The sequence below is a fragment of the Rhopalosiphum padi genome, chromosome 1, assembly GCF_020882245.1.
Source record: "Rhopalosiphum padi isolate XX-2018 chromosome 1, ASM2088224v1, whole genome shotgun sequence".
NCBI classification, from domain to species: domain Eukaryota; kingdom Metazoa; phylum Arthropoda; class Insecta; order Hemiptera; family Aphididae; genus Rhopalosiphum; species Rhopalosiphum padi.
This window is the reverse complement of record NC_083597.1, coordinates 87,647,962-87,672,942: the sequence shown is the minus strand read 5'-3', so window position 1 is coordinate 87,672,942 and position 24,981 is coordinate 87,647,962. Positions and strand designations below refer to the sequence as shown.

General features: G+C 26.1%; 1 protein-coding gene across 1 annotated transcript; it reads right to left on the bottom strand.

The window, feature by feature from the left end:
• Positions 1-693: 693 nt before the first annotated feature.
• Positions 694-12,882, bottom strand: LOC132918065 (FMRFamide-like neuropeptides 1). The gene is made up of 2 exons (XM_060979133.1): positions 12,376-12,882; positions 694-1,324 (listed from the first exon to the last, which is right to left on the bottom strand). The coding sequence occupies exon 2, from the start codon at positions 1,314-1,316 to the stop codon at positions 861-863; it is 456 nt and encodes a 151-aa protein (XP_060835116.1). The 5' UTR covers positions 1,317-1,324; positions 12,376-12,882; the 3' UTR covers positions 694-860.
• Positions 12,883-24,981: the final 12,099 nt, after the last annotated feature.

Below are 24,981 nucleotides of genomic sequence, written 5' to 3'. Positions count from 1 at the left end.
AAATTTTCAAGCTTTTTGTCCAAACGGACAATTTTTTATTGACATTTATAGACGAAAACTAAAAAAAGAAGAATCAGAATGAGTCGAAATATAATAGATAATTGCAATTATTAAACATTTCAAGTTTCTACGTTTATTCGTCTGAACTATAACAAAAGGAAGAAATACATTTTGCTGGTTTAACCTAAAAATGTCCACAAAACAACACACGTCGTTGTAAAATCGATACATTCATCGCTTCGCTAAGAATCTAAGTCGTATCACGAAATTTACTTATATTATACCGATATATATATAAATATAGGCTGGACAGATCCTATTTCAGGCGCGTATATAAGGGGGGTTTTGGGGGTTCAACCCCCCCCCCCCCCAATAAAAAAAAATAATTTCGAGTAACGAGGAAAAAATTGTTTTATTATGTTGTGGCACAATTTGTATTGCTAAATTTTGTAAACCCCCCGAAATTTTTTTTTTGTAGACGCGCCTGTCCTATTTACTACATACATAACTTTCGAACTATATAATAATATGTATAAATGCCAACACGTTCGCTTTTAATTTCACAATATCCTACAGCAGTGTTCATGTACACATGCGGATACATACATATATAACGCTATACATATACATCAGTATATGTATAATGTATATAATATTATATACAGGTATATATATTTGACGGAAAACCGTAAGTATACAAAATATTATACAATATATTATATATATTATGTCATTACGTATTTATTTTTTTTAGCGATACTTTAAATATATAGTTAGTATATAGTAAGTATAATATAGTATATTATAGTAGTATATATTATGTGTATTGTTTATAATATTATTATAATATATCGTGACGTTCAGCGGCGGTCGTCGTAAGGCGACGGTATCGCTGCGCCGAACGGACTGCGGTCGATGGTCCCGCCGGACCGGCCGAACCGGACTTCCAGCCCGTCCACGTCCACGTCGTAGTGGCGCCTGGGTATTTTGTTGTCGCCGGGCGTGTACACTTCGCCCCGGCCGAACCGGATGAAGTTGGAGTCCCGGCGGCCGAACCGGATGAAGTTGGAGTCGACGCGGCGGCCGACTGCCGACGACGGGTCCCGGCGCTTGGCCGCCGCCAATGCCGACGGTGCCGTCCAACTGCAGTCGAAAGCCCGTCCGAACCGCATGAAGTTCTTGTCCATGGCGCTGCGCCTAGTCAACGGGTCCACGGGCCGCAGGGCGAACCGCTTGTCCGCGGCGGCCGCGTCGGCCAATCCGTCTGTGACCAACGCGGCCAACGTCAACGTCACCGGCAACAGACACAGAAGCATTATTGCACCTGCGACACATGACAAAACGGCAAACATATGAGACGAAATAGTCATTTCAAAGGCTTATTGTTACCACGCGCGATGTTGAACTAAATTCAACAACAAGGCAATGCTGCAAACTAATCGTATATAACTACCCTGGTACACCAAAAGCTTACCATAGATACCGACCAACCATTGCAAAAGAATTGTATGCACTTTTATCGTTATAACTGAAATAAAGTGTCGAGTCAATTGGAGGTATTACGAGTATCTGTATACAATTCATAGATATTTAAGATTACTCTCCAACTGGGTTGTCTCTAAAATAATGTTTTTTGTAAAGTGCAATTTAGATTCTTTCTATCGTTCAACATATTATTAAAGTGTTTATAAATGTAATTTATTGGTATTAAACACTTAAAAATTAAAATTATGTATAAAACTCGCTATACGCTCGCCAATAATCCTAAATTTTGCTAACCTCCCACGCAGATGTTATTATATCTAAAATGTTTTTTTATATTTCAGCAATTATGAATTTATGACTGTTTTTTTTTTTTTAATTACTATAATTCATTTTTTTTGGTTGCTATAACAATTATGAAACACTGAATAATATATTTAACATTTTTTATTTTTAATAGAGAGATTAAATAAATGAGAAATTAATAAAAAATAAATATGTTTTACATTTTTAGTTATAAATAAGTAATAATAAACTAAACGAATTATTTATACAAATAACAGGAAATAAATATTTTTAGTTAAAACAGTGTTTTTTGGCCTTTTTCTTTTTTATTAACATTTATGGGCTATTTCTTTTCACAAGTATTTTTATTTAATGCATTAAGTTCAGCTAGCGTAGTCAGAGTGTCACAATTTTAATACTACTATAAAAACATAAAATAAATAGAACATAGTTTTCCTTTAAATGAAATAATATGTTGAGCATGTAACGTGTTAACCATTAAATTATAGTTTTTATTTGAGTTTATTCTTGAAACTCGTAAAAAACAGACCCTATTCCTGTTAGGAAATATTGTGCCAATACTGCCGTATACGTTTAAAAAGTATATTGTACATTTTTAATATACGGCTATACACGTCATAGTAAGTTGTCATTATTGTCAATTACAAATAACTTAATGGGATACTTAGATTTTAGAATGCATGTTTTTAAACATAATATTATTTATGCACTTAATATGCTTCACCATTCATAAAGTACACAAAATATATTATTATTTTAAACACCCTAGCTAAGTACATGATTTTCTTACCTAAATTATCTCTATATACGTATACCAGAGCCCTTTTGTCAAATACAAACTAATTACTTTTGAAATGTAAACATTATTGATAATACAATAATTATTATATTTTTAATTTACACATCATGTCTATTATTATTTGTCTAAAACAGTGCCATACTTGGGTACTACGTATACATTTTACTTGGTATAAATTATTATTATCAAAACTAAATATTAATCATAATAATAACTCACTATATATTATAATAACATTTAAATTTTAAGTTTTATTGAAAATTTATTAAGGTATAAATACATTTTTGTCAGATTAAAAATATGTATATTTTGGTTTGATTAATTTAGTAATTTTTAATTCTTGAAGAATTACCGAACGATTTATATTCTTGAAAAATAAATGATTTAGATCCATTTTCATTAAGAGTTATTTTGATATCAACAAGAATGATTAGACTTAGATTGTAAGTAATGGTCGTATTTTTTCTCTATTATAAATCACGGCTTGTTACTGTATAAATAGTTCTGCATTTTTTATTATACCCAAAGAATCATTTTTGAAATAATACAGATTAACTGTTATATTTTTTGCAACTCGATTTCAAGTTTACTCTTTTCAGCAAGTATATTTATTGACAATTTTGTTCTCTAGTTACTATGTATGACTCTGGGATAGAATTATTATAATGCCTAGTTATTGTTTTATTCGGTTATTGAATCAAGTGCCGTATAACACGCCGTAAAATAATAATAATAATCTTTCTACATAGTACTATAAAAATCCGAGACGTGATACACGTATACCTACAAGTATATTGGCACACACCGCAAAATATCCAGTAAATATCGTATGTGCCCCGAAGGTTGTATTATATATTATTATATACATTGAATAGTTTTAACGGAATAAAATGTTGAGCCAAATCTCCCTCTTTAAACTTTTATAACTAGATCAAGAGGCAGTAAACGTGTTAACGAACAACCTGTACCTAAACGTACGGTAGTCAACAATAAAATAATAAAATATTAATATTATTTAGTATAGGTACTCATAAGGCCGTAACCCGTGGATGATACGCTATGCCGATTATTATTTATTATTATATTGCGCAACAACAGTATTACAGTAATGGTAATAATATTCAGTGATATAGTCGTACTTTTTTTTAGCAAGTATACTACCTTAAACCTAATCTACCTTTCAATGGGCTTTATATAGTTAGTTTTTTTGGGGGGAGGGGGGGTTGCTCCTCGCCACTATGTATTACGTAATTTTTATTTTTATTTTCATATTTTTAAATACATAGGTAGACTATAACACTACCCTCCCTCAATATTGAACATCTACAATCATACTCCCAGAAATATATTATCATATATTTAAATTTTTTATGATTATAATATTATGACACTTAGAAATAAATAATAGCATGTATATAGTATATATTTTAAGTTTAAATAAAACAGTCATATAGGGTTTTTTAAGTTTAAATTATTAATTAATGAAAACAAAAAACACAAAATAAAATAAATCTCATTTCTTTGAGACCACTGTTGTGATACTTATTTATCAAATTGATTTATATAAGAGATACATCCGTATTTTGTGTCATATATTATTCTATATTTCTATTAATATTCGTACTGACCGAAAAACAGAGATAGATATCACAGATTTTACTATATAATTTTTTTTAAACACATTTGTTTGTTATTAAGTGGAACTTATCACATTATGCGCAGTTAAATCTTGAGAACATCTTATAAAAAAAACTAAACACATATTAACACATTATAAATTAAAATCAACTTTTTAATTAAAAAATATATATATATATAAAATTCATATCAACCATTTTGGAGTTAGTGGTTCCGGCTAAATCAAATAATAAACAACATCAAAATTTAACTTTAAGTTTTCTATGTTAAATTTTTAAAAATTTAAAATTATAAAAAAAAAAAATAAAAAAAATACTTAATTCATAAATAAAATCATATTTTTCTTAAACACATGTGATAATACTATACAAAGCCTCTCGTTATTTATGACAACAAACTTCATTCCACTATTTGGTAACTATATAATTAACTGTATGAGTTATTTCACTTATAATTGAAGTCTACATTGTAGTTATTTTTTGAGTTAACAATAACAACGATACATATTATAAAAATATAATATGCGTTTAGATACGCCAAAATAATTAATTTGAGTTAAAATCTACTTTTTTCGTATTAAAATTTGTTATGCGACTAAACGATCATCGGCAGCTCGTCCAGATATAGGTTAGGTTAGGTTAGATTAAAACGATTATTTCTATTTTGATTATACATAGTACACACATAGCGATTACGGCGAACATAAGTGTCTTCTAGTTTCAGACTTTCAGAGTTATTAACATATTATGACGACTAATACTATTGTGACAACCGTATAGTTCCCCCACATCAATATATTTACATACGCAGTGATGACACATTTATTATTGTCGTTTGGGGGTTACGAGATTCCAATCACCGCGGGACACATCTACCGTCGGAATACGTGGTCTGTCAAAACTTATTAGTTCCGCGAGGCGTCTATTTGGCCAATTACCGTTGCAATATTACCGAATGAATAATGACCGGGCCGTAATGCGACGAATTAATAACGGCCACACGAACTAGCGGGTTTACATTATTGTACAGGTACATGGCGCACTTATATAGATACTGCGCTATTTGCAGCCTGCACCCTATATATATATACCTATTGCCGGCTACCCCTCTTCGCCCGTCGCGGATGAGCAATTCGCCGCCGCGGCAATGTGAAAAATGGCCTATCCGGTCGGAGGTGTTTTTGTTTTTTTATAATTAAGAAAACAACGACAAAGAAAAATGACGCGTTGGCAGTAGGTATGCGTGTATTTATATAAAGTTCATCATTTTTCTTTTAACGTTAAATATTTTGCATTTTTCTCCTTCCGGCAAACGCAATTATATATATATCGAAACCTTATAACACCGCGCGCGAACGCAGCGCGGCGTGTATATTATCATATAAATAAGCTTTTAAAAAAAAAAATCCGAAATACAATGTTAATTCTCCATCACATCCTCGTAAATGTAGATAGGTAAATTTCGTAAAAACGAAAACCTCGCACAAATACCGCGGTGATTGAAGTTCAAGTAACAAACTTATAATACTGCCTAATAACCGTAAAGCTGCTTGGTATTTAGAACTGTATAAAGATGCGTGCATCATTGTGCGCGCAACCTGAGAAGCAATTTTATTTTTCTATAAACATTTATGGAATTTATATACTTTGCGTTATTTATGCGTATACGATAAATATTTAGATAATCGCAAACCATAGGTTATAATAATATAATAATTCTCAAACAATCAATAAGAAATAACACAATGTATAGTCAGTATTCCTTTTATATATAGGAATCCGTTCAATTCCTCGTTACTTATTTAGTTAAAATAGGAATTTCCGCGTTCCTGAATAACACTGAATTGTGGTCATACCTATGTGTCGTCTATGTAATTACCTTTATATGACAGAATAACAGAATATTATTATAATTTATAAATATTATTATTTATTATATTATTTTATTATTATAAACAATATGCTTGTTAGATCAGTCCAGATGGAAGTAAAAAAGTAATAAACAATTATAGGAATATCGTTCTGCGTTTTAAAAATAAATCTACAACATGATAAAACATAATATTATTGTCATCATAATATAGGTACAATAATAATTATGTAATACAAAATAGTTTTGTTATTTTATGAAAATCATTATTTCTTGAAATACTATATCTACCGATAACTTTTTACTCGTCTCACCGAGTCACCGAGTATGACTACTCGAAATAGTGCACCACTGCAGTGCGAAACAATCATGTTCCTGAAAATATTTACGAAAGTTAATTAGTAATACTGACATAGTGTCCTAATCCTTGGTCTTAATTTACAAACATTTGTTGTTTCGTATACAAAATATTATTACAGTAAAATTATTAAATTATTAATTTTTTTTTTTAAATTTGTAAAATGTAGATACAGTTTAAATTATTTTAAACACTAGAGGAAATTATAAAGTTAACAGTTGAGAGCAGAACAAAAGTTAACAATAAATAATATTAGAATATAGAAGTTGAACAAAATCAATTCAAGTAAAGGGGATGCATGTACTAGTTTTAAGCAGAAATTGAAATATTAAAATGAAAAATAATAATTAACATAGGTATTAAATATGTATATATGTTTATGTTATTAATATCTTATTTAATTTATTATCTTTTAGCTTCTGTTTTTAGAACTGCAGGAACGTTAAAGAAAAATACAGACAAAAATTATTTAATTTATTTGTAATGATTATTTTTTTAATAAACTAATGAAAAATGTTTTTTTTTTAAACTTTTAACCAGACTAAAGTATCGTTATGGGTATACTGGGTTACTTTCATTCATTTTTAATACGAAATAAACAAAATGAGATGATATTTGAATTCTCTTTTATTTTAAATATTTGGTTCAAATTAGAGTTCGTAATGTACATTTTACAAGTCATTTTATGAAAGCATAAAGAATGATTTTTTGGATTATAAAACATAACGTTATTTTTTCCTATATGCAAATATAATACCTAGGTATAAACTATAAGACATAATATGTATACGATATATGTATTATATATATATATATATACTGTTCTTTAAAAGTTTTAATATATATTATATATATATATAACAAATGATATTAAAATTAAAGTAAATATATATGTACGATGTATATTGTATACATTGAAGAACATTCAGAACCTCAGGCAAAAAGTTGTTTCACATGAAACCACTATACAAGTATCTTCCAACTGTGTACAGATACAGAGATGGTATACAATTAACAATAATTTATCTGCAAATATAATATTTGAAAATAGTATTATGTATATTAATAATATTGTTTGTATAGACGAATTTAAAGGTTCAATTTCTGGCTAAATGTTTTTCGTATATCGAAAGAAAAATTATTTATTCATATTATACACGGCACACGCATTCAAGTTTGTTTGCAATATTTTCATATTATAATTACAATAAAATAGTATATTATCTGATATATATCTAGTATCTACAATCTACGTTTTAATTTAATCTTAAATTAATTATTTACAATAAATAGGTACAAAGTTGATAGAACTTAAATTATCTAGCTTATATATTTATAAATTTATAAATATTATTTTCATAACATATTTTTTGAAACCACCTATTAAATTATTAGTAGATCTATAAAATATATTAAAATATCTGTAACATATATGGTTATTATATAGGTATACCATAAAATAAATAATACATTTATTAACTGTGAAGTTTAAAATATGTTATATGAATATAACTTAAAAATTATACCATAACATATCGAAATTTGTAACAATTAAATGTTTTATAATGATATATGTTTACTATGATTTGGTATTTTTATTGTTTGAAATGTACCACATATTTTTTTTGTTTATAAAATAACGGTTTTCTAAATATTTATATTGCCCAATCCCTTTATTTCTGTGTGATATCACATCTGAAGCGGAAGCCATGAACTGAGGTGGGAACCACGATACTGCCTGACACTTGTAATTTATTTTTTATACTCCTTTTTACATTTTACGTCACCTTTAATAAAGTAAAACAAAAAATAATACTTAAAAGTTAGTGTACATTGATATATAGCACATACTAAAATATTATAATAAAAAAACTTAAAACAATTATTTACTATATTTATTAACAAAACTTCGATAATTCGTCAAAAATGTCAATTTTTATTGACACACGAAAATGAAAAGTATGAATACTAAGAATTGGGTATGTGTTGTGCGAGATAAGAAAGGCTTTCGATAAAGAGGATGTGGAAATAAACTATTGGTAAAGTATTTTATTTCATCATACGGTAATATTTGCGTGGATTGATAAACTCAAAATTAAGGCAAATAGCTTTATAAGTTATGTATCTTAAGTTTATAAGGCACACGGGCCGCAGTATATCTTGTGGCTATTGTTTATAATATAAATTTAAAATATGAATATAATATGAAATTAATAACTGTATAACAAATTAATGGCGTTATTTCGGGTTAGGATAGTATTCCAAATTTGACTGTTAGCTTATCAATATCACAGTAAATACAACGATTTGATTCATTTGGTACTGATCCAATTAATTATTATTTTCTGTATACTAAAACTTTAAATATATATATATTATTAACTATCTAAAGAAGATGTTATGTAATAATATAACGGTCAGAGAAATAACAATGTTTGATGTCTAATCGTTAAAGCATATATTTTGTTTAATTAAAAAAAAAAAGAAAAATTAATGAACTCAATTTATACTTTTAGTAATTAACTAATTTTAAAACTATGTAGATTGTTTAATAATACTCATATTGCAACTATCGTTATTGCCAGAAACAATTTTATGTTCTAAAGATTTGATATCAGGTATTTTTCGTTTAAAACCACATTTAAAATAAATTTTATGGAATTACGAAGGAACGTATTTCGTAATATTTTTTAGTAGAAAAAACAAAAACAGTACCGTAATAATGTGGATTTGTACATCAATCGTCCTCAATAAAATATCGTTGCTCATTTTTTTGCTTTCGTATAAACATACATGAATTTTAAACAATTGTTTTGGAATATATCATATTTTGAATTATTATTATTAGAATTGATTTTTTTTTAAATAAACATGATATAGATACTTGAAAATAGTTTCATTTTTATTTGAATAATATCTGAATCTAAATTATAACTTATAATTTTTATAATAGATTCTTAAAAGTATTTTATTTTTCAGATAAATAAGAAAATATAGCATAAGTGATATGTTGATACAATTCAACTATGATAGACTATACAATTGTTTATGTTTTAAATCATAAATAATCAACTTAATAGTAGTTGAAAAAAAAATACTCAAGATTAATAAACATAATATTTATATATAAATTGTAAATATAAGAAAAGCGTGAATCTTTAGAAGTTTCAAAACAATTTAAAACTTTTAAAGTTACTAAAAGTGCATATTTTCCAATCAAGTTTGACTTTCGTTGGATTTTGAGAATGTATTATAAAACAGGAATTTTTAGTTAACTTGCAAAAATGTTGAAATGTGATAAGAAATGTCTATAGATAATATTAACATATAAGTACTGAAATAAATACTATACATAACTTTTCATTTGAGCATTTGAGATAAAATTTTTACATTTCAATTAAATTAAATAAATTTAACAATTAAGTTTAAACTTTATATGGATTGAATATTAACGTAAGTTTTTATATTCTTTAAATTATAATATTTGAGTTATAAATTATTTAGAAATTAAAATAATTGCTTAGAATTATATATATATATAACTAAAACAAATTAAAACTTTGAAGCATTAAAAAATATAACTTTTTTTGTCAAAATGTTGTGTAGTATACCTATTGAAAATCATCTATACATATAAAATATAAAAAAATGCATATATTTATCAATTAAATGATAAAAAAATATTACACCATAATTATATATCAAAATATAATTACCAATTATATAAACATTAGTACATTACTGATGTACAAACTATTCGAAAAACGAACTGTGAATTGCAATACATAAACAAATCATTTTCCTAATAGGTAGTTTAATTCGAAACTATAATCAACGAAAAAAAATTTGTACTAAAATTAATTTAGAACGGTAAAAAAATTGGGTAAGTGAATCCCATTCTGTTGTACAATAGATTTCGAATGATTCATTATAATAGGTTTCTTAAATTTGAATTCAATAATAGGTTTATCGTTGTATACGAAAAGCGATTCTTAACGGAAACATTCTATCATCCTATATCACCCAGTGATATATTTTTTTGATATAGTTAAGTCATTTATTTTACATATAGTATTATAGTAGGTTGATATAATTTCTGAAAATATTGCATTTATTATATTATTTGTATTTAATTATTTCAATAATACTCGTATGTATTTATACGTTACTATATTATAACTCAAAATGTAATAACATCTTTATAGATATTATTATATTATTAGATAAAACCTTAAAATAGATCAAAAATTTCATCGTATAGTAAAAATCTTAATAACATAAAATACATAAAAATTTAAGTTCCTGCGAAAAAAAATAAGTAATATATCATTATTTATAGTTAAAATAAGTAATTTATCCTACATTGAAACTTAAAATGTCTATGAAAATAATTGTAATTATACATTTTTTAGATACTATGGGTCCATATGAACTGATTTTAAAGATCTACAAGGAATACAAGAATACAAGGATCTTGTATTCAATTTTCAAAACTTAGATACAAAATAAAAATTATTATGAATTTTTAACTACAAAACAATTTAAAAAATAAAAATAAAAATTTTATTTGTCAAAGTTATTATAACTTATTAAAATCCATATAAACAAAATTATGCCTGTGTATTTTTAATATTTTTATACAAATATAAAAATATATTTTATGAGATGATGTATTAAATTGTCAAGTATTTCTATCCGGCAAATAATTTTTAATCGACATTTATAAAAAAAAAACACTAAATTAGTTGAAAATTTCTCATACCTATAAATAACTAAAAAAGAGTAAACATTTTTGAAAATGTTATAGTTTAATGAAAATAATAACATTAATAATATAAATTTTGGTGAAAATTTCAAGTATCTATTATTATTTTTTTTTAAATACAATAAAATATCAAAAATTGTTTGAGAAAAAATAATAATTATGCCGTAAATATTTGAACTTGAAATGCCCATAAAAAATGTATTTAGTTTTCCGGTATAATTTTTCTCACATTAAGAATGAACAACTAGCAAAGAACCTTATATTCAATTTTTAAATCTTTTAGGTAAAAAACGAAAATTTTTATGAAATTCTAACTATAAAATAATTTATTAATTTTCACGATTTTTATGAATTTTATCAAAATTTTTGATTTTTGAATTTTTGCAAATTCTATTCAGTTCAAAATGGTTAAATTTAAAGCCTCAGTTCGTCCTCATAAATTAATAATAAAAACCGGGACGTTTGTATATTATATAGTACGCGTATCTAGTATACCTCGTCATTAAGTAAATTATTGTAATGGATGTGTCGAATTTGAATTCAATGATAATGATTCATGGCATACGAAATACGATTTTGAGTGGGGACTGTTTGTCAGTTTTTATTTCTAAAGATATTTTACAAGTTTTTTTGTATTATTATACGAGTATATTATTATAAATAATACAGCTGAATAAACTGTTTATTTTTTCAAAAGCATCGCATTAAACTTAATAACTTTATAAATTGGCAACGAAAATTATAATACAATCCTTTAACAAAATATCATAAGGTATACCTGAAACTGCAGTGAATGAATTATTGATATTATAATGTCCGTCTATACACCCGTAACACACGCTTAAAACACGCTTTTATCATAGACGGTTACGGTTTTTAATATTACTAATACGTACGGTTTTTTTTTTCCTTTTCATATTATATTACATTGTATGTTTGCTAGTGCTATATTCCCACTTAAGACTATTCCAGTGGTAGTCCTATACGCTGTTCAGACCTGCAGGCATTTCTGTTAATATAATTACTGATTTCTGCACCGGTGCTCGCAAGCCCTTTCACTCCCACTTCAGATAATATATACTCACACGCATAATATTAGACAATGTGTCTACATACACAACATATTATATTGAATTATATTATATTGTAATGTCTTACCGCTAACGATCTTCACGTATATATTTATGCTATGCGATTAAATAATATATAGTATGATGATATCTATAGAACGCGTGCAGGACAGTAAATTGTGATCGAATATAACGATCGGCAAACGACGATGACGACGAATTGCGTGTCTATGTATACTGTTTATAATTATAATACGTAGTCAGTGTGTGTGATGCCGTTATAGTTGGCGGTCCGCGCAGGCTGCAGCAACAGGCTGGTTCGACGTGGATCGGTCGAAAATAACACGACGGTGATGGTCTCGGCAAAAAGTCCACACTCGAGTGATGGCCGATCGACTGCCCGGCGACTGGGGGTCGCGGGGAAAACTCAAATGTCCGTCTTTGGTGCGGCTCGGACGCGTAAAAGCCGAAACGGCCGCGTTTTGTGGTGGCTGCAACGGGAACGGTAGACGATGACGACTACGACGACGACGACGAGTACGACTCGGTTGTCCCGCGGTCGACGCGTGCGGAACGGCTACGGAGGCGGTCGGCTGGTCGGCGCACGCCTTTTATAGTGGATGTAGTACGCGGCGCGCGGCATGTGTCGTCACGTTTTTAGACGTTCGTTTTCTTTCCGATTTTGGGGGCACACATGTCACTCACTAGAGGGGAGAGGGGGTGGCTGGGAAATCGCCGGTCCCTCTACCAAAACAATTCTGACGCGTCGAATTCACACGTCGCGAATAGAAATCCTAGAGAATGCTGTGCGACGCGTAGCGATGCGTAAACAATAATTGGTAAATATATTTAGAGTTAAGTTAATCAACTATAATGATAAACTAAACAAATGTTTATCATTACAAGACGAGTGTTTATGTTACTTTTCGAACTCATCAAGGCCTGGTAATCAGTCAATAATTTCTATGTACTTTTGTTAATATATTTGTTAAATTTAAAAAAATACAATTATTTTTAAGGTAATGATAACATATCTGTTCTCAAATTTTTGCCACAAATTTTTTAACCTTTAACAATTAAGTTAGACAAAAGACATAAACGAGACGATAAACGTTCAATTTGGAGACCATTAAATACCGAACAGGCCGATTATTTTGTTTTATTTATACCTGTATAAGTTTCATTAATAAATAAATTTAAAATAATTTTTAATTTTACTTATTTATATTTTTGATCATTAATTAAATATAATTTTCATATTAGTAGTTCAATATGGTACAATATTACGACCATTTATAATAACCGTCCACAACACATATACTACAAGCTGGAAACACTTTCAAAGCATTGTATATTTGTTTCAAATATTTTTTGCACTAAGTATCCACTTTTAAATCAGACATGTTTTATTTCTACAAATATTGATAATTTTAATAATATGTAAGACTTTTGAATACAAAGATACTGTCTTGTTTTTTGTAAAATACTAAATTCAACTTAAATTCTCATTTGTTAATACATATAAATATTTTATGATCCAAAATCCATAGGTGAAATTAAACTGTTTTAACACTTTTCATTCATTTAAAAATCATTTAAATCAATATAATATTGTACTTACTTGTAAACACACTTCTGGCCTGTAATTTTCCGGTAATTAATAACAATAACTTCTCAAGGAACCTCTGATTTAAATAATTTCCATTATTTTATTGAATATGATAATTACCCTCCAAAACTTCGTCCAACTAAAAATAATTGTAGAAATTACTAAATTAGGACGCCATATTTCAATATATGAATCAAAATTAACTCAATATAATAATTCTGAATTCTTAAATAATAATTTAAACTTTTAAACTGATTTAATATTTTATTTGTTTCATGGATTAGTTTTGTACTTTGTATAATTATGTCAGTCCTTTTACAGTTTTACAATTAAACGAAGATTCAAATATTTTACTAATTTTTGGTTTAATCCAATCATTGTTTATTGTTCGAGATGTTGATAACAAATCATTTCTAGTATGCAATGTGTGTTTTTAGTTGTAATTACTTTAATAAACATCTTCAATCATATCATGTACCCATAACTAATAAATTACTGTGTTGCTATATTGAATATTTAAATAGTGTATACTTAACTATATGTGTAAAATCGATCGATTTATGTTGTATATCTATAATTATTAATAGGTTCTTTTTTTAATATCTAAGTTTTCAATATTATAAATTATAAACTTTATTTAGCTATAAGCCATCATACACTATACGTTTTATAGTACAGATAGTTATAACCATTTTCTTATTCTTCATTATAAGTGCAAAAGTTTCTTTTGATTAGGTACTTACTGTTTTTTAACATAAAATTATTCTTTAAACGTATTATAATCTGAATGTATAATTTATAATAAATAATTAATATGCTATGGATTATTATGTAATCAAATTATAATTATATGTTAATTAAATCATTTTTTTAAATTTAATTTGCATTCATTTACTTTTACCATACTATTACTGAATTATTTTAGAGCATTGACTATAATATTATAGTAAAGTTTAACTAAAACTACATTTTTTAGTACAATTATATATTTTAATATTTAATGCAATCGTTATTTTTATTTGGTAGTTTCAACTAATTTAATTAAGGTAAATAACTAATTATGAAATTTGACAGACAATTTTATAGTTATATTAGGTACTTATATATATATATATAATTCAGTTAAATGCATTAAGACGATAGTCGTCTAACTATACGAAATAGTTGAAATGTAATACTAACCGATATTTAGTTGTACTGACTATAAGCTTCTAACTATAAAATAAACTGACTAAAAATATAGCAATGCCATAGGGATTAAGTACCTAAAATTTAAGTTAGATCGATCAAATATTTTTTTCTGTGATACTACACCCACTCGTCCCATGGATTAAAAGCGTGGCGGAATCATAACAATATATTATAATAAATTATAATATACGTAATATATTAATATATTGTTTTATTTGACTGCAGGCTGGTCGTGTTATATTATTATGTGTTTTGAGCACATACAATTTCGGTTTCCCATTACCGAAAACGGATACGGTTTTATTCGTAGGAGAAACACTTTTAATTGGGACGTATATTATTATGATGTACACCGCGTCTACACACGTTGCAGTGTACAGTTATAATTAACGACCATGGGGTTATTTTATCATCGCAAATTGTATTATTATTATGTTCGTTTTCGTAACGTTTAATTCGATATGATGATATCACTTGCTTAGTTTTTGAGCTACAAAGTTACGAATTTGCAATAATAATAATAATAATAATAAAGATTATGTCTCGTATTGTCTTATACATATATATATATGTGCACATGTTACGGTCAACGTCGAAAACGATGATAATATATACGTTAAAGCCGGACTAATGTCGAAAATTACCTAGCACAATACCAATTTACATAAAAGACCGGTAATTTACGTAAGTGGCAGCATCACATAATGGTAAATATATGGCTATTCTTTTATAATTCACGTCAATTCCCGATGCCTGTTGGACGTTGTTGTTAACTACGTGTATACATCTACACACGGGTCACTGCAGTTAGTTATATCTATTTGCATAGTACGTTAGTATAGGTACTTATTATTATTGATTATAAATAGTTTATTATCTATTCTACATATACATAATCAACGCTATTATAATTATATATTAATCGATAATCTGTAAAATAGGACAAACCACGCGATAATATTAATAGTTTTAATACGTGGCCAAGTCAAAGAATGTGGTTATTATCAAAGGTAGATAATACATTTTATTGAATTATTTTACTCATAACGCATCGTAAACTCGTAACTGTTTCGGTATCGTTGCAGGTTCAATATCGGCTGATCCGCAGCTCACGTTTTATTACATTTTTAAATATACAATAAACGTTATAATATACGTTTCAAACGTACAATAATTGTAAGGTATGGAATATGGATACATTTGTTCAATCGATAGAAAATTGATCCCTGCAAACTATTTTTCGTTCACTTGGAGTTTGTGAAAAATGAGAAGGAAATTACACCGACAGGAGGTGTAGGTTTTAGTAGTATCACTGTGTCACGATGTTATAAAAGGTGCGGTTGCAAACTATAAAGTGCAGAACAAACAAATGCATTTGTCGATTGAAGTGTCACAACAGTATGCCTTGCGAAAATAAAAAATAAATAATAAATGTAATATATTTTAAAAATAAGAAAAACGGTTATAACTGTAATTAATGAAATTAATGTACATTTTCAGTCACTTACGTGATTGACTAACATAGTTAATAACGTTAATATTCGGTCATTAAGGTAAAATTGTTTTGTTTTGTTTTGTAATTTACAACAATAAACGATTATCTTGGAAACTGGTGTTATTGTCCGGTAGCTTACGAAAATAACCTGGCAACTTGACTACTAACGTTAATGCCGTAAATGTTCAATTTCCGTCATTGGCCGTAACATATATTTATAGTGTGGCCAATGGACAAACAATGACAGACAATCGCAGCGATGATCTATTGGCGGTCGCTGTGATGAATTTCATGCGATCCGCTAAAAAACGTCTCTTAGTTTGTTTTTATCATGTCACCAGTGTGTACTTACCATTTTTCTACAATGGTGGTGATTTTACATCCGGTTCTGGCGTTAAATTTTAAATTTTCATATGAAAAGAAACTAAAATCTATAGTCACGCAGAGTCGCGGACTACAAAGAAAACTCGAATGATGGAATTATTATATTTTCGATCCCTAATAACTATACTCAGCAGTTAATAGTAACTAATAATAGTGATTGTGTATAATATTGATTTTTTACTCGCACAAACGTATTTTTTTTAGTTTCTTGAAAGCCTTGTGTAATCGTTAGTCTGTAGATTATATTATTATTGAAGGACAGGACACATCGTTTCATATTACTCGTAATAAACGTCTGTTGAAACGACAAACTCGCGCTACAACTTTTACGGCCGACGAAGACTAACAGTTTAAGTCCGTTTGCTCTTGTTTATATTAATAGTATATAGTAAAACTTAGTTTACAAATCGCGCGTATCAATTATTACTTATTAGGTAAGCAAACATTTAGATCAATAAATAGATTACTATAAAGTTAGTAAACGGCGTTTGAAATAGGCAAATGTGGTACAGAAGTGTGTAGAAACAATAAAATAATATAATATGTATTACGATAATTATTATATTATTTACATACCTGTGTTATAATATGATTACAGTTTATAAGACTATCAACAGTGGTTTATAATCACGTCATAGTAATATTATAATATTATTAATGCGCAATACATATCTGTCTCTACGTTATACATTTTACTGAGATTTTTTTATAAATATAAATTGATAAACATTGTACTATATTAGGAATAAACCCACGTTTATTTTTTAATGTTTATAATACACATTCATATCAATCATATTATTGTATCGTGTTCATGTTTCACGTTATTTTTTACTTATATTTCCCTATGAATTATGATAATATCATACCAAAATATTATATTCGCAATAATTTGACTTCATATACTGGGTCATAATAGTATAATCCCGACCATTTGTGTAAAAATAAATTTGAATGATGTATCGCACTCACACACATAACTTAAGTTAATTTTAATTTCTATAGTGTTTTTAATTTATTATATTTTTATTACTCGTTACACTGAATTATATACTAATTATATATAAAAAGGGCGCTCAGAGGCTCGTACCATATAGTATACCCAATCATTGTATATAATATGTTTTTATCCAAATTACGTTATTTGTGTTAATTAGATACAATAATTCATTTTATTTATTAAAAATACGATATTAATATATACTTCTCTTGCCTTATTATTTATTTTTTAAATAAAAATGAAATAACCTATGAAGACCGGTATATTAAATACGAATAATACAAAAGGTAAGAGATATCCATTTCAAAAATATCATAAATCATTTTATTTAATATTAGGTACCAATTAAGAGAAAAACTCTCATACTTACGCCCCAATAAATTTTCATATCAAATGACTAAACAAATTTAATGAGCAAAAAAAGAATTAAAACAAGTATAATATGGTATTAAATTAGATCTTATATTAATATATTTAAAATTCTAAAATATAATTTATTATTTACCCCATTCACCTAATTCGACTTATTTTAAACTCATTATAAGTACATATGTCCTTGTCCAGCTGTGGTATACACAGCTCTTTAAATTTAAATAAGACGGCTAAACTTCAAACAAATTGTGTGCAATACAATATCTTTATTTTATCAAAGAATTTTGTGTTAGAAAACATATCATATGATATTGTTCTCTTTTTACACTTATGTACTACGAAACAAGCCAATTACTACTAAATCTTGGCTTTTATGTTAATAAAGGAGACATTCCTTACTTAACGATTATCGTGTAAATATTAACAAGGTATTATAATATATAATCAGTTATTTTAAATTTATTTCTGGTCTATATAAATATCATTTATTCATTTTTATTATTTTTAAAACAATATAATTAGGGTTTTAAATTTTCATGAAATTTATTTTCTTGAAATATTTCATTGCAATGAAAAATAAAATATGAATTATTATGTCTTAAAGTTTATAATCACGTCAACTTGCAAGTGAAATTTTTCAAAAGTTGGTTTATTGTGTGAAACAAAGAAAATATGTATAATAAATAATAATAATAACCAAAAATAATCCAATTAATAATACAAGTGATAAATATCAAAAATGTATAGTGCATATTTTTGCATATTTACTGTCAATAATTTCTGTGTATAATCAATATATTATTTCTAATCAACTATAACCGTTAGGTAAAAACATTTAAAAAAAAAAAAATATTTTTCAATATTTCATTGAAATATATCAAAAAGAGTGAAATTTTCAATTTTGAAATATTTCAAATTTAGAACCCTAAATATAATTAATATAAACAATACGTTATTTTGCACATACGCGATAACTGACACTTTATTGGTTATTTTTTTATTAGAAGAAAAAAAATCGTAATCAATATACAATTATAAATTATAAGTACAAATCTTTTAAAAAGTTCAATCAACTGTATATTATTTTATTGTATTAATTTAAATTATTCATTACTATAAATAATTTTAATTTCGATGACAAAATTTATAGTTTAACCAATTTAATAAAAAAAATATTTCAATTATTTAAAACATTTAACATTTGCTTATAAATATTCTATCGAATGTTTTTAAAACATAAAAAAGGAGAAAGTAGGTAGGTAACCGATTTTATATTAAGTTGGCGTCAAGTGTAACTATCGCCAATAAGTGACTTTAATATAATATATGTTAGATTTAAACTCAACGATAAATTGTTGTATACGATAAACGAATCTGTAATAAGGGGTGACAATCCAAAACGTACTATTTCCATTTTTCACTTTTTTCAGTATTGATGGTTTTTTGTTACGAACTACCGAACTAGTTTAGAGATATGGTACTTTACCAAAAAATTTATAAAATTATAATAAACATTTTTTTGTTATGTCCCCTAAGTTATATTGCAGTTTAACGTCCTAAATTTAACACCCAATTTTATTGATTTTACCTAAACGTATCATTTCCATTCAATACGTACGTTTGACTTAATTTAACTCAAATCCTGTACATAAATAGCTAATAGGTAGTAATTTTTTATGTTAATTATTTTTGATAATAATATTAGATTATAAAATAATAAAAGTATATTAAGCTAAAACTTACATCATCTTGATTAGTCTCTTAGAATAATACTTGTTTGGAACACGTTTTAATTTTATATATTAATTAATATTTTTTATTCGTAGTTATTCAGTAAAATATAAAACTGACTTGTTAGTCTGAATTTATTTTTCATTAATTATTATTAATTTATGATGAATTATGAGACCATAGACAAGACTGTAGTTTTGGCGCAATCTGTTATCAATCATAATGAAGGTAGAGACGGCTTAATGATTTTATTATACAAAATAATATACAAACAAAATGTAAATAAGTAATCCGCACAATATTTATTTATAGTTTAATTTAACTATAATATAACTAAAAATTTGTTGTTTAAAAATTTAAGACCAATGGAAATAGTAAGTTATGAATTTATCTAATTCAATTCCATTCCCTATGTTAGTACTATGGGAAATAGTGCAATATGGCCTACTTTGGAAATAGTACATTTTGTAAAAATTTGAGAAAAGTTTTGTGTCATTTTGTGAAATGAAAAAATTATTTAACATGGGAAATACTACGTTTTAACATAACTTGGAAATACATAGTTACTTTTGTTTTGTATTACCTAATGGATATAGTACGTTTTGGCGTAATTCGTGATTTTACGTTTTGGATTGTTTCCCCTCAATTATTATGCATAATGAATATACATATATGTATTATACTTTTAAAATCTAAAAAATCTTATGTAACATAATCTATAATATCTGTATAATTTTTAAGTTAACATTACATTGTATAGGCTAATGACCATAGTTTTCGAAGCTTTAAAAATAATAATAATAATAAAAAAAAAATTAATATGAGCGAAGATGATCCATCAATATATATTATTATAAGTATATTAATTCATGAGATTATATTTTTTGAAATTGCTAATAAAGTAATTTATTTTACTCTTATTATTACGACAGCTAGGTTGATAAAGATAAAATGTTGCATTTATCAAATAGTTAATATTTATTTAGTATAAGTTTAATACGCAAAAGTTTCAACTTCTAAAGAATTTTTGAATTGCATTAAAATAACTAAAATCGTTAATTTTCGTATGAATATCTAATATTATTTAGATTTTAACTTAAAATATCTATAAAAAAAAAATTTATTTAATTATCTAACACTGATTGTAGTATGAAATACTTATGAGAAACTTGTATTAAATTTTAATACCACAACTATACTAATTGAACATATATAAATTTTACTACAATATAATTTGCCAATGTTGACGATTTTGACAGATTTGATCAACATTTTAACTTTAAATGCTTATAAAAAGGAAATTTGTTTATATATCTTATTTTTATAACAACAAAACTTATGAAGAAACGTGTAATAAGTTAAGTTTCCATTTTTTTTTTTTTTTTTTTTTTTTTTTTTTTTAATAAGCATTAATTCTTTTTATCGATATTCATAAAAAAAAAAAAAACTAAAAGAATATAATATACAACTTAAAGATAATGCTAGTATAAATATTTGTTGAAAATTTTAAGTATCTACGATTATTTTTTTTAACTACAACAAAATAGAAAAGGCAAAAAACTGTTTTTCTTTAATTTTTTTTTTTTTGTGTTTCCCAATAACTTTATAAAGTACTTGGAATTTTTAATTTTGACTTTCCAAAAGTACCAACTAGATCTAATTTGTCACAAGAAATCCCTCTCAAAATTGAATATAGAAATATTTTTGCCTACTATTAACATAGTGTACACGCACACAAAAAAAAATCCGTTCGGAATCTAAAATAGCTGAAATTTATAGTAAAAATTACGCAAATCAATTTTAACTCGATTTGTGTATATATTTAATTTAAATTTAATAGCTCAGAACTATTCCTGTTAATGACCAAATAGATTACTTACGGAGTTACACATGGATATTAACAAATCTATTATAATAAGTAATAACCATCATCTATTTCTATGATATATATTTTTTTTAATTTATCCAAAACACATGAAAACTATCTATATTTTGTGTGTAAATTGTAATCAATTAAACTGTGTAAAGACAATTTATTGTTACACAACATTTCAAATCAAATTAGAAGATGGTCAATTTAATTTAAAAGTTTTCAAACTTTAGCCTGTGATGGAAATTCTATATAAACAACATTGTTTTGTTATGTTTATATTCCTACAATAAATCATATTTTAAGAATGTGTTAACATTTATTTATTTTTTTTTTTTGTTTAATCGTCGGATGAAGTATGTACAAATTACATAAAAGGATTTTTTTTAGTTATTTGTAAAATACGATAAGATAATTTTATAAGCTGATAGCCATATATTTAAATATTATACTAAACTGAAAAATAAAGCAAATCACTATTTTAATTTGGAATTTATCTATTCGTATTTTTTATATTGAACTATATTGCACTTACTAGGTCTTTGGCGATATACTATTAATTATTTTAATAATAAAAAATATTTAATACTTTAATAGTTATAAGCTGTAATAAGCATGTGTCAATGTACACTGTTAATCATGAAAACCATTCACCTGTAGGGATTTGGCTATACTTAATCTACTCAACTAACTATAATTATACACTAAACATAATATGTAATAGTATTTATTCTCTTACGATTTATTATTGTTAATAATAATAATTTTATCAAACACTCACGTATAATCATGCTCTACACTAAGTACATAAGTATATTATATATTATTTTGCAGTTTCTTTTGTAGACAATAGAGTTGTATACAGTTAGATAAATGTATCATAATATTGTTGATAGATATTTATTGCAAATATGTTGATTTATATTTAATAAAATATTCTTTTTTCAATTTTTCACTCTCGGTGTTTGTTTTAAGAAGTTATTTTTTTCTTTTCATTTGTAAAATAGGTAAGTTGGTTATTATTATATAATTTCAAAATTAAATAATTTTAATTATATTTTAAAACTAATAATTGTATAAAGTTTTTTGATATTTTAAACACAACAAAATATAAACATTAATAAGCATTTTCATAAAAATAGAATTATTGTATTAATTTTGTAATATTTTATTATTCAACGTAATCATTATATTTATAAAATTAATTAAGAGAAGTATTTATTAACTTGGTATTTGTATTGCTTTTAAATATTTAATTTGTTTAGTTCAGTTTTAAATATTTTTTTGATCATTATATAATATTTTTTCGGTCATTAATTTCCGAGCTCTAATAATAAAAATATAATACAGTACAATACTATTACATCTTTACGAGCATAAAACAACACTGTGACATTTTTCAAGGGCCGATTACCCAACATCTATTTCTGAAAATATTCTGAGTAATGCAAAGATTATATTGCTTTTACTTTTTTTCTCTATACATATTTTTTTTGTTTAAATTTTTTTTTAAAGCTTATTGTTTTTATCTGATAAATTAATATTATTATTATTTAACAATAATTTATTATGTATATTATTTAAATTCTTATGTAGGTGTTTAATTTAAAATGTACAGATTACTACATTAGTGTATATTATACAGTATACATTGATATAATGATATACAAACCAACATGTATGACTGTTGAGTGTCAATTTACAATATTTACATTTAACGTTAAGCATTGTATAATAACAATTCTAATGTAATACTATATATTATACTATGTAGTTTTAACTTTTAGATACCATCTAACGACAAGCATAATAGTAGTTTGATATAAACTCATTTTAATGGCATTATTTTTTTTATAGGAGTATTGTAGAAACGTGACCTGTGGAATTTATTATATTTTTTATTCTTTAATATATTTCAAAATTAACTATATTACCTAAAAGTTTTTCCCAACTTCAATTCCGTCAAAAAATGAAACTGAATTTAATTTTTGATAACATAATAATTTTCGTAATAAACACTCCGTCTTTGCTTTTATCACACTAACTAATCGATAAGCCACTTTGGTTTCAATTTTTTTTTTTTTTTTATTATAATTTATATAACTGGAAAGTGAAAATCTAAACTAAATTATATATTTCATTATAATTAATAATCACACAATAACACATTGTATAATAGCTGATTATTATAGTATAAAATACAATAAGCTACAATATAGTGTATTAGAATTGACTCTAAATCCTTTAGATGAAAAATGACTGCAGAAAATAACCATGCGCTTACTTAGGATGCTAAATAGTATTAGGTAAACATTAAAGTCTTAACATTTTAAAATTGTATTAAAATTAACAGTTTGTCAACTGTTAGTTTAGATTAATTACATTTAATAAAATATAGTAGATTTTTGATAAATAACAAATGTAAATTTGTATAATTTGTATTCGACATCAAATATCTTAAACCTTACAATTTAGTTTACAATATATAAATTGAAGCATATAAAATATTGACGCGATTCTTTTAAACGTTTAATAGTACCACTCGTAGTTATTTTAAATCTCCCGCAGTATATTTATGCTTTTACAACGTTGGTCTATACGTACGTGGTTTTATAAAATTAAATCTTATCATCTATGAAAATGACCGAAGAACAATATGTAAAGTGCATGAATTACGTGAACTTTTGAACCATCACTCGTGCAATTTTCTTTATCCGGCGCTGCCCGGGTTATGCTTTGTCTACCCGATCACGTGGTTCTATACCTCTTTTGATAAGCTTGCGCTAGGGTAATTCATACGCACACCAGTTCCTTTTACATCCCTGGACAATTACACGGATATTAGACCCTACGCCCCTTAAGTTAAACGAAACTTCGACTGTTAATGGACTTTGAATTTTATACTCCCTAATTGGATATAATGGCAGGTTACCGCCGTTGTACATAATTTTAAGGTCAAACCCATCTCGCTTAAAATTTGTAAGTAGAAAATATAGTTTCTTTTCCGGGTCCTTTCTTCAAACGCCGGTCCCGTATATGCAC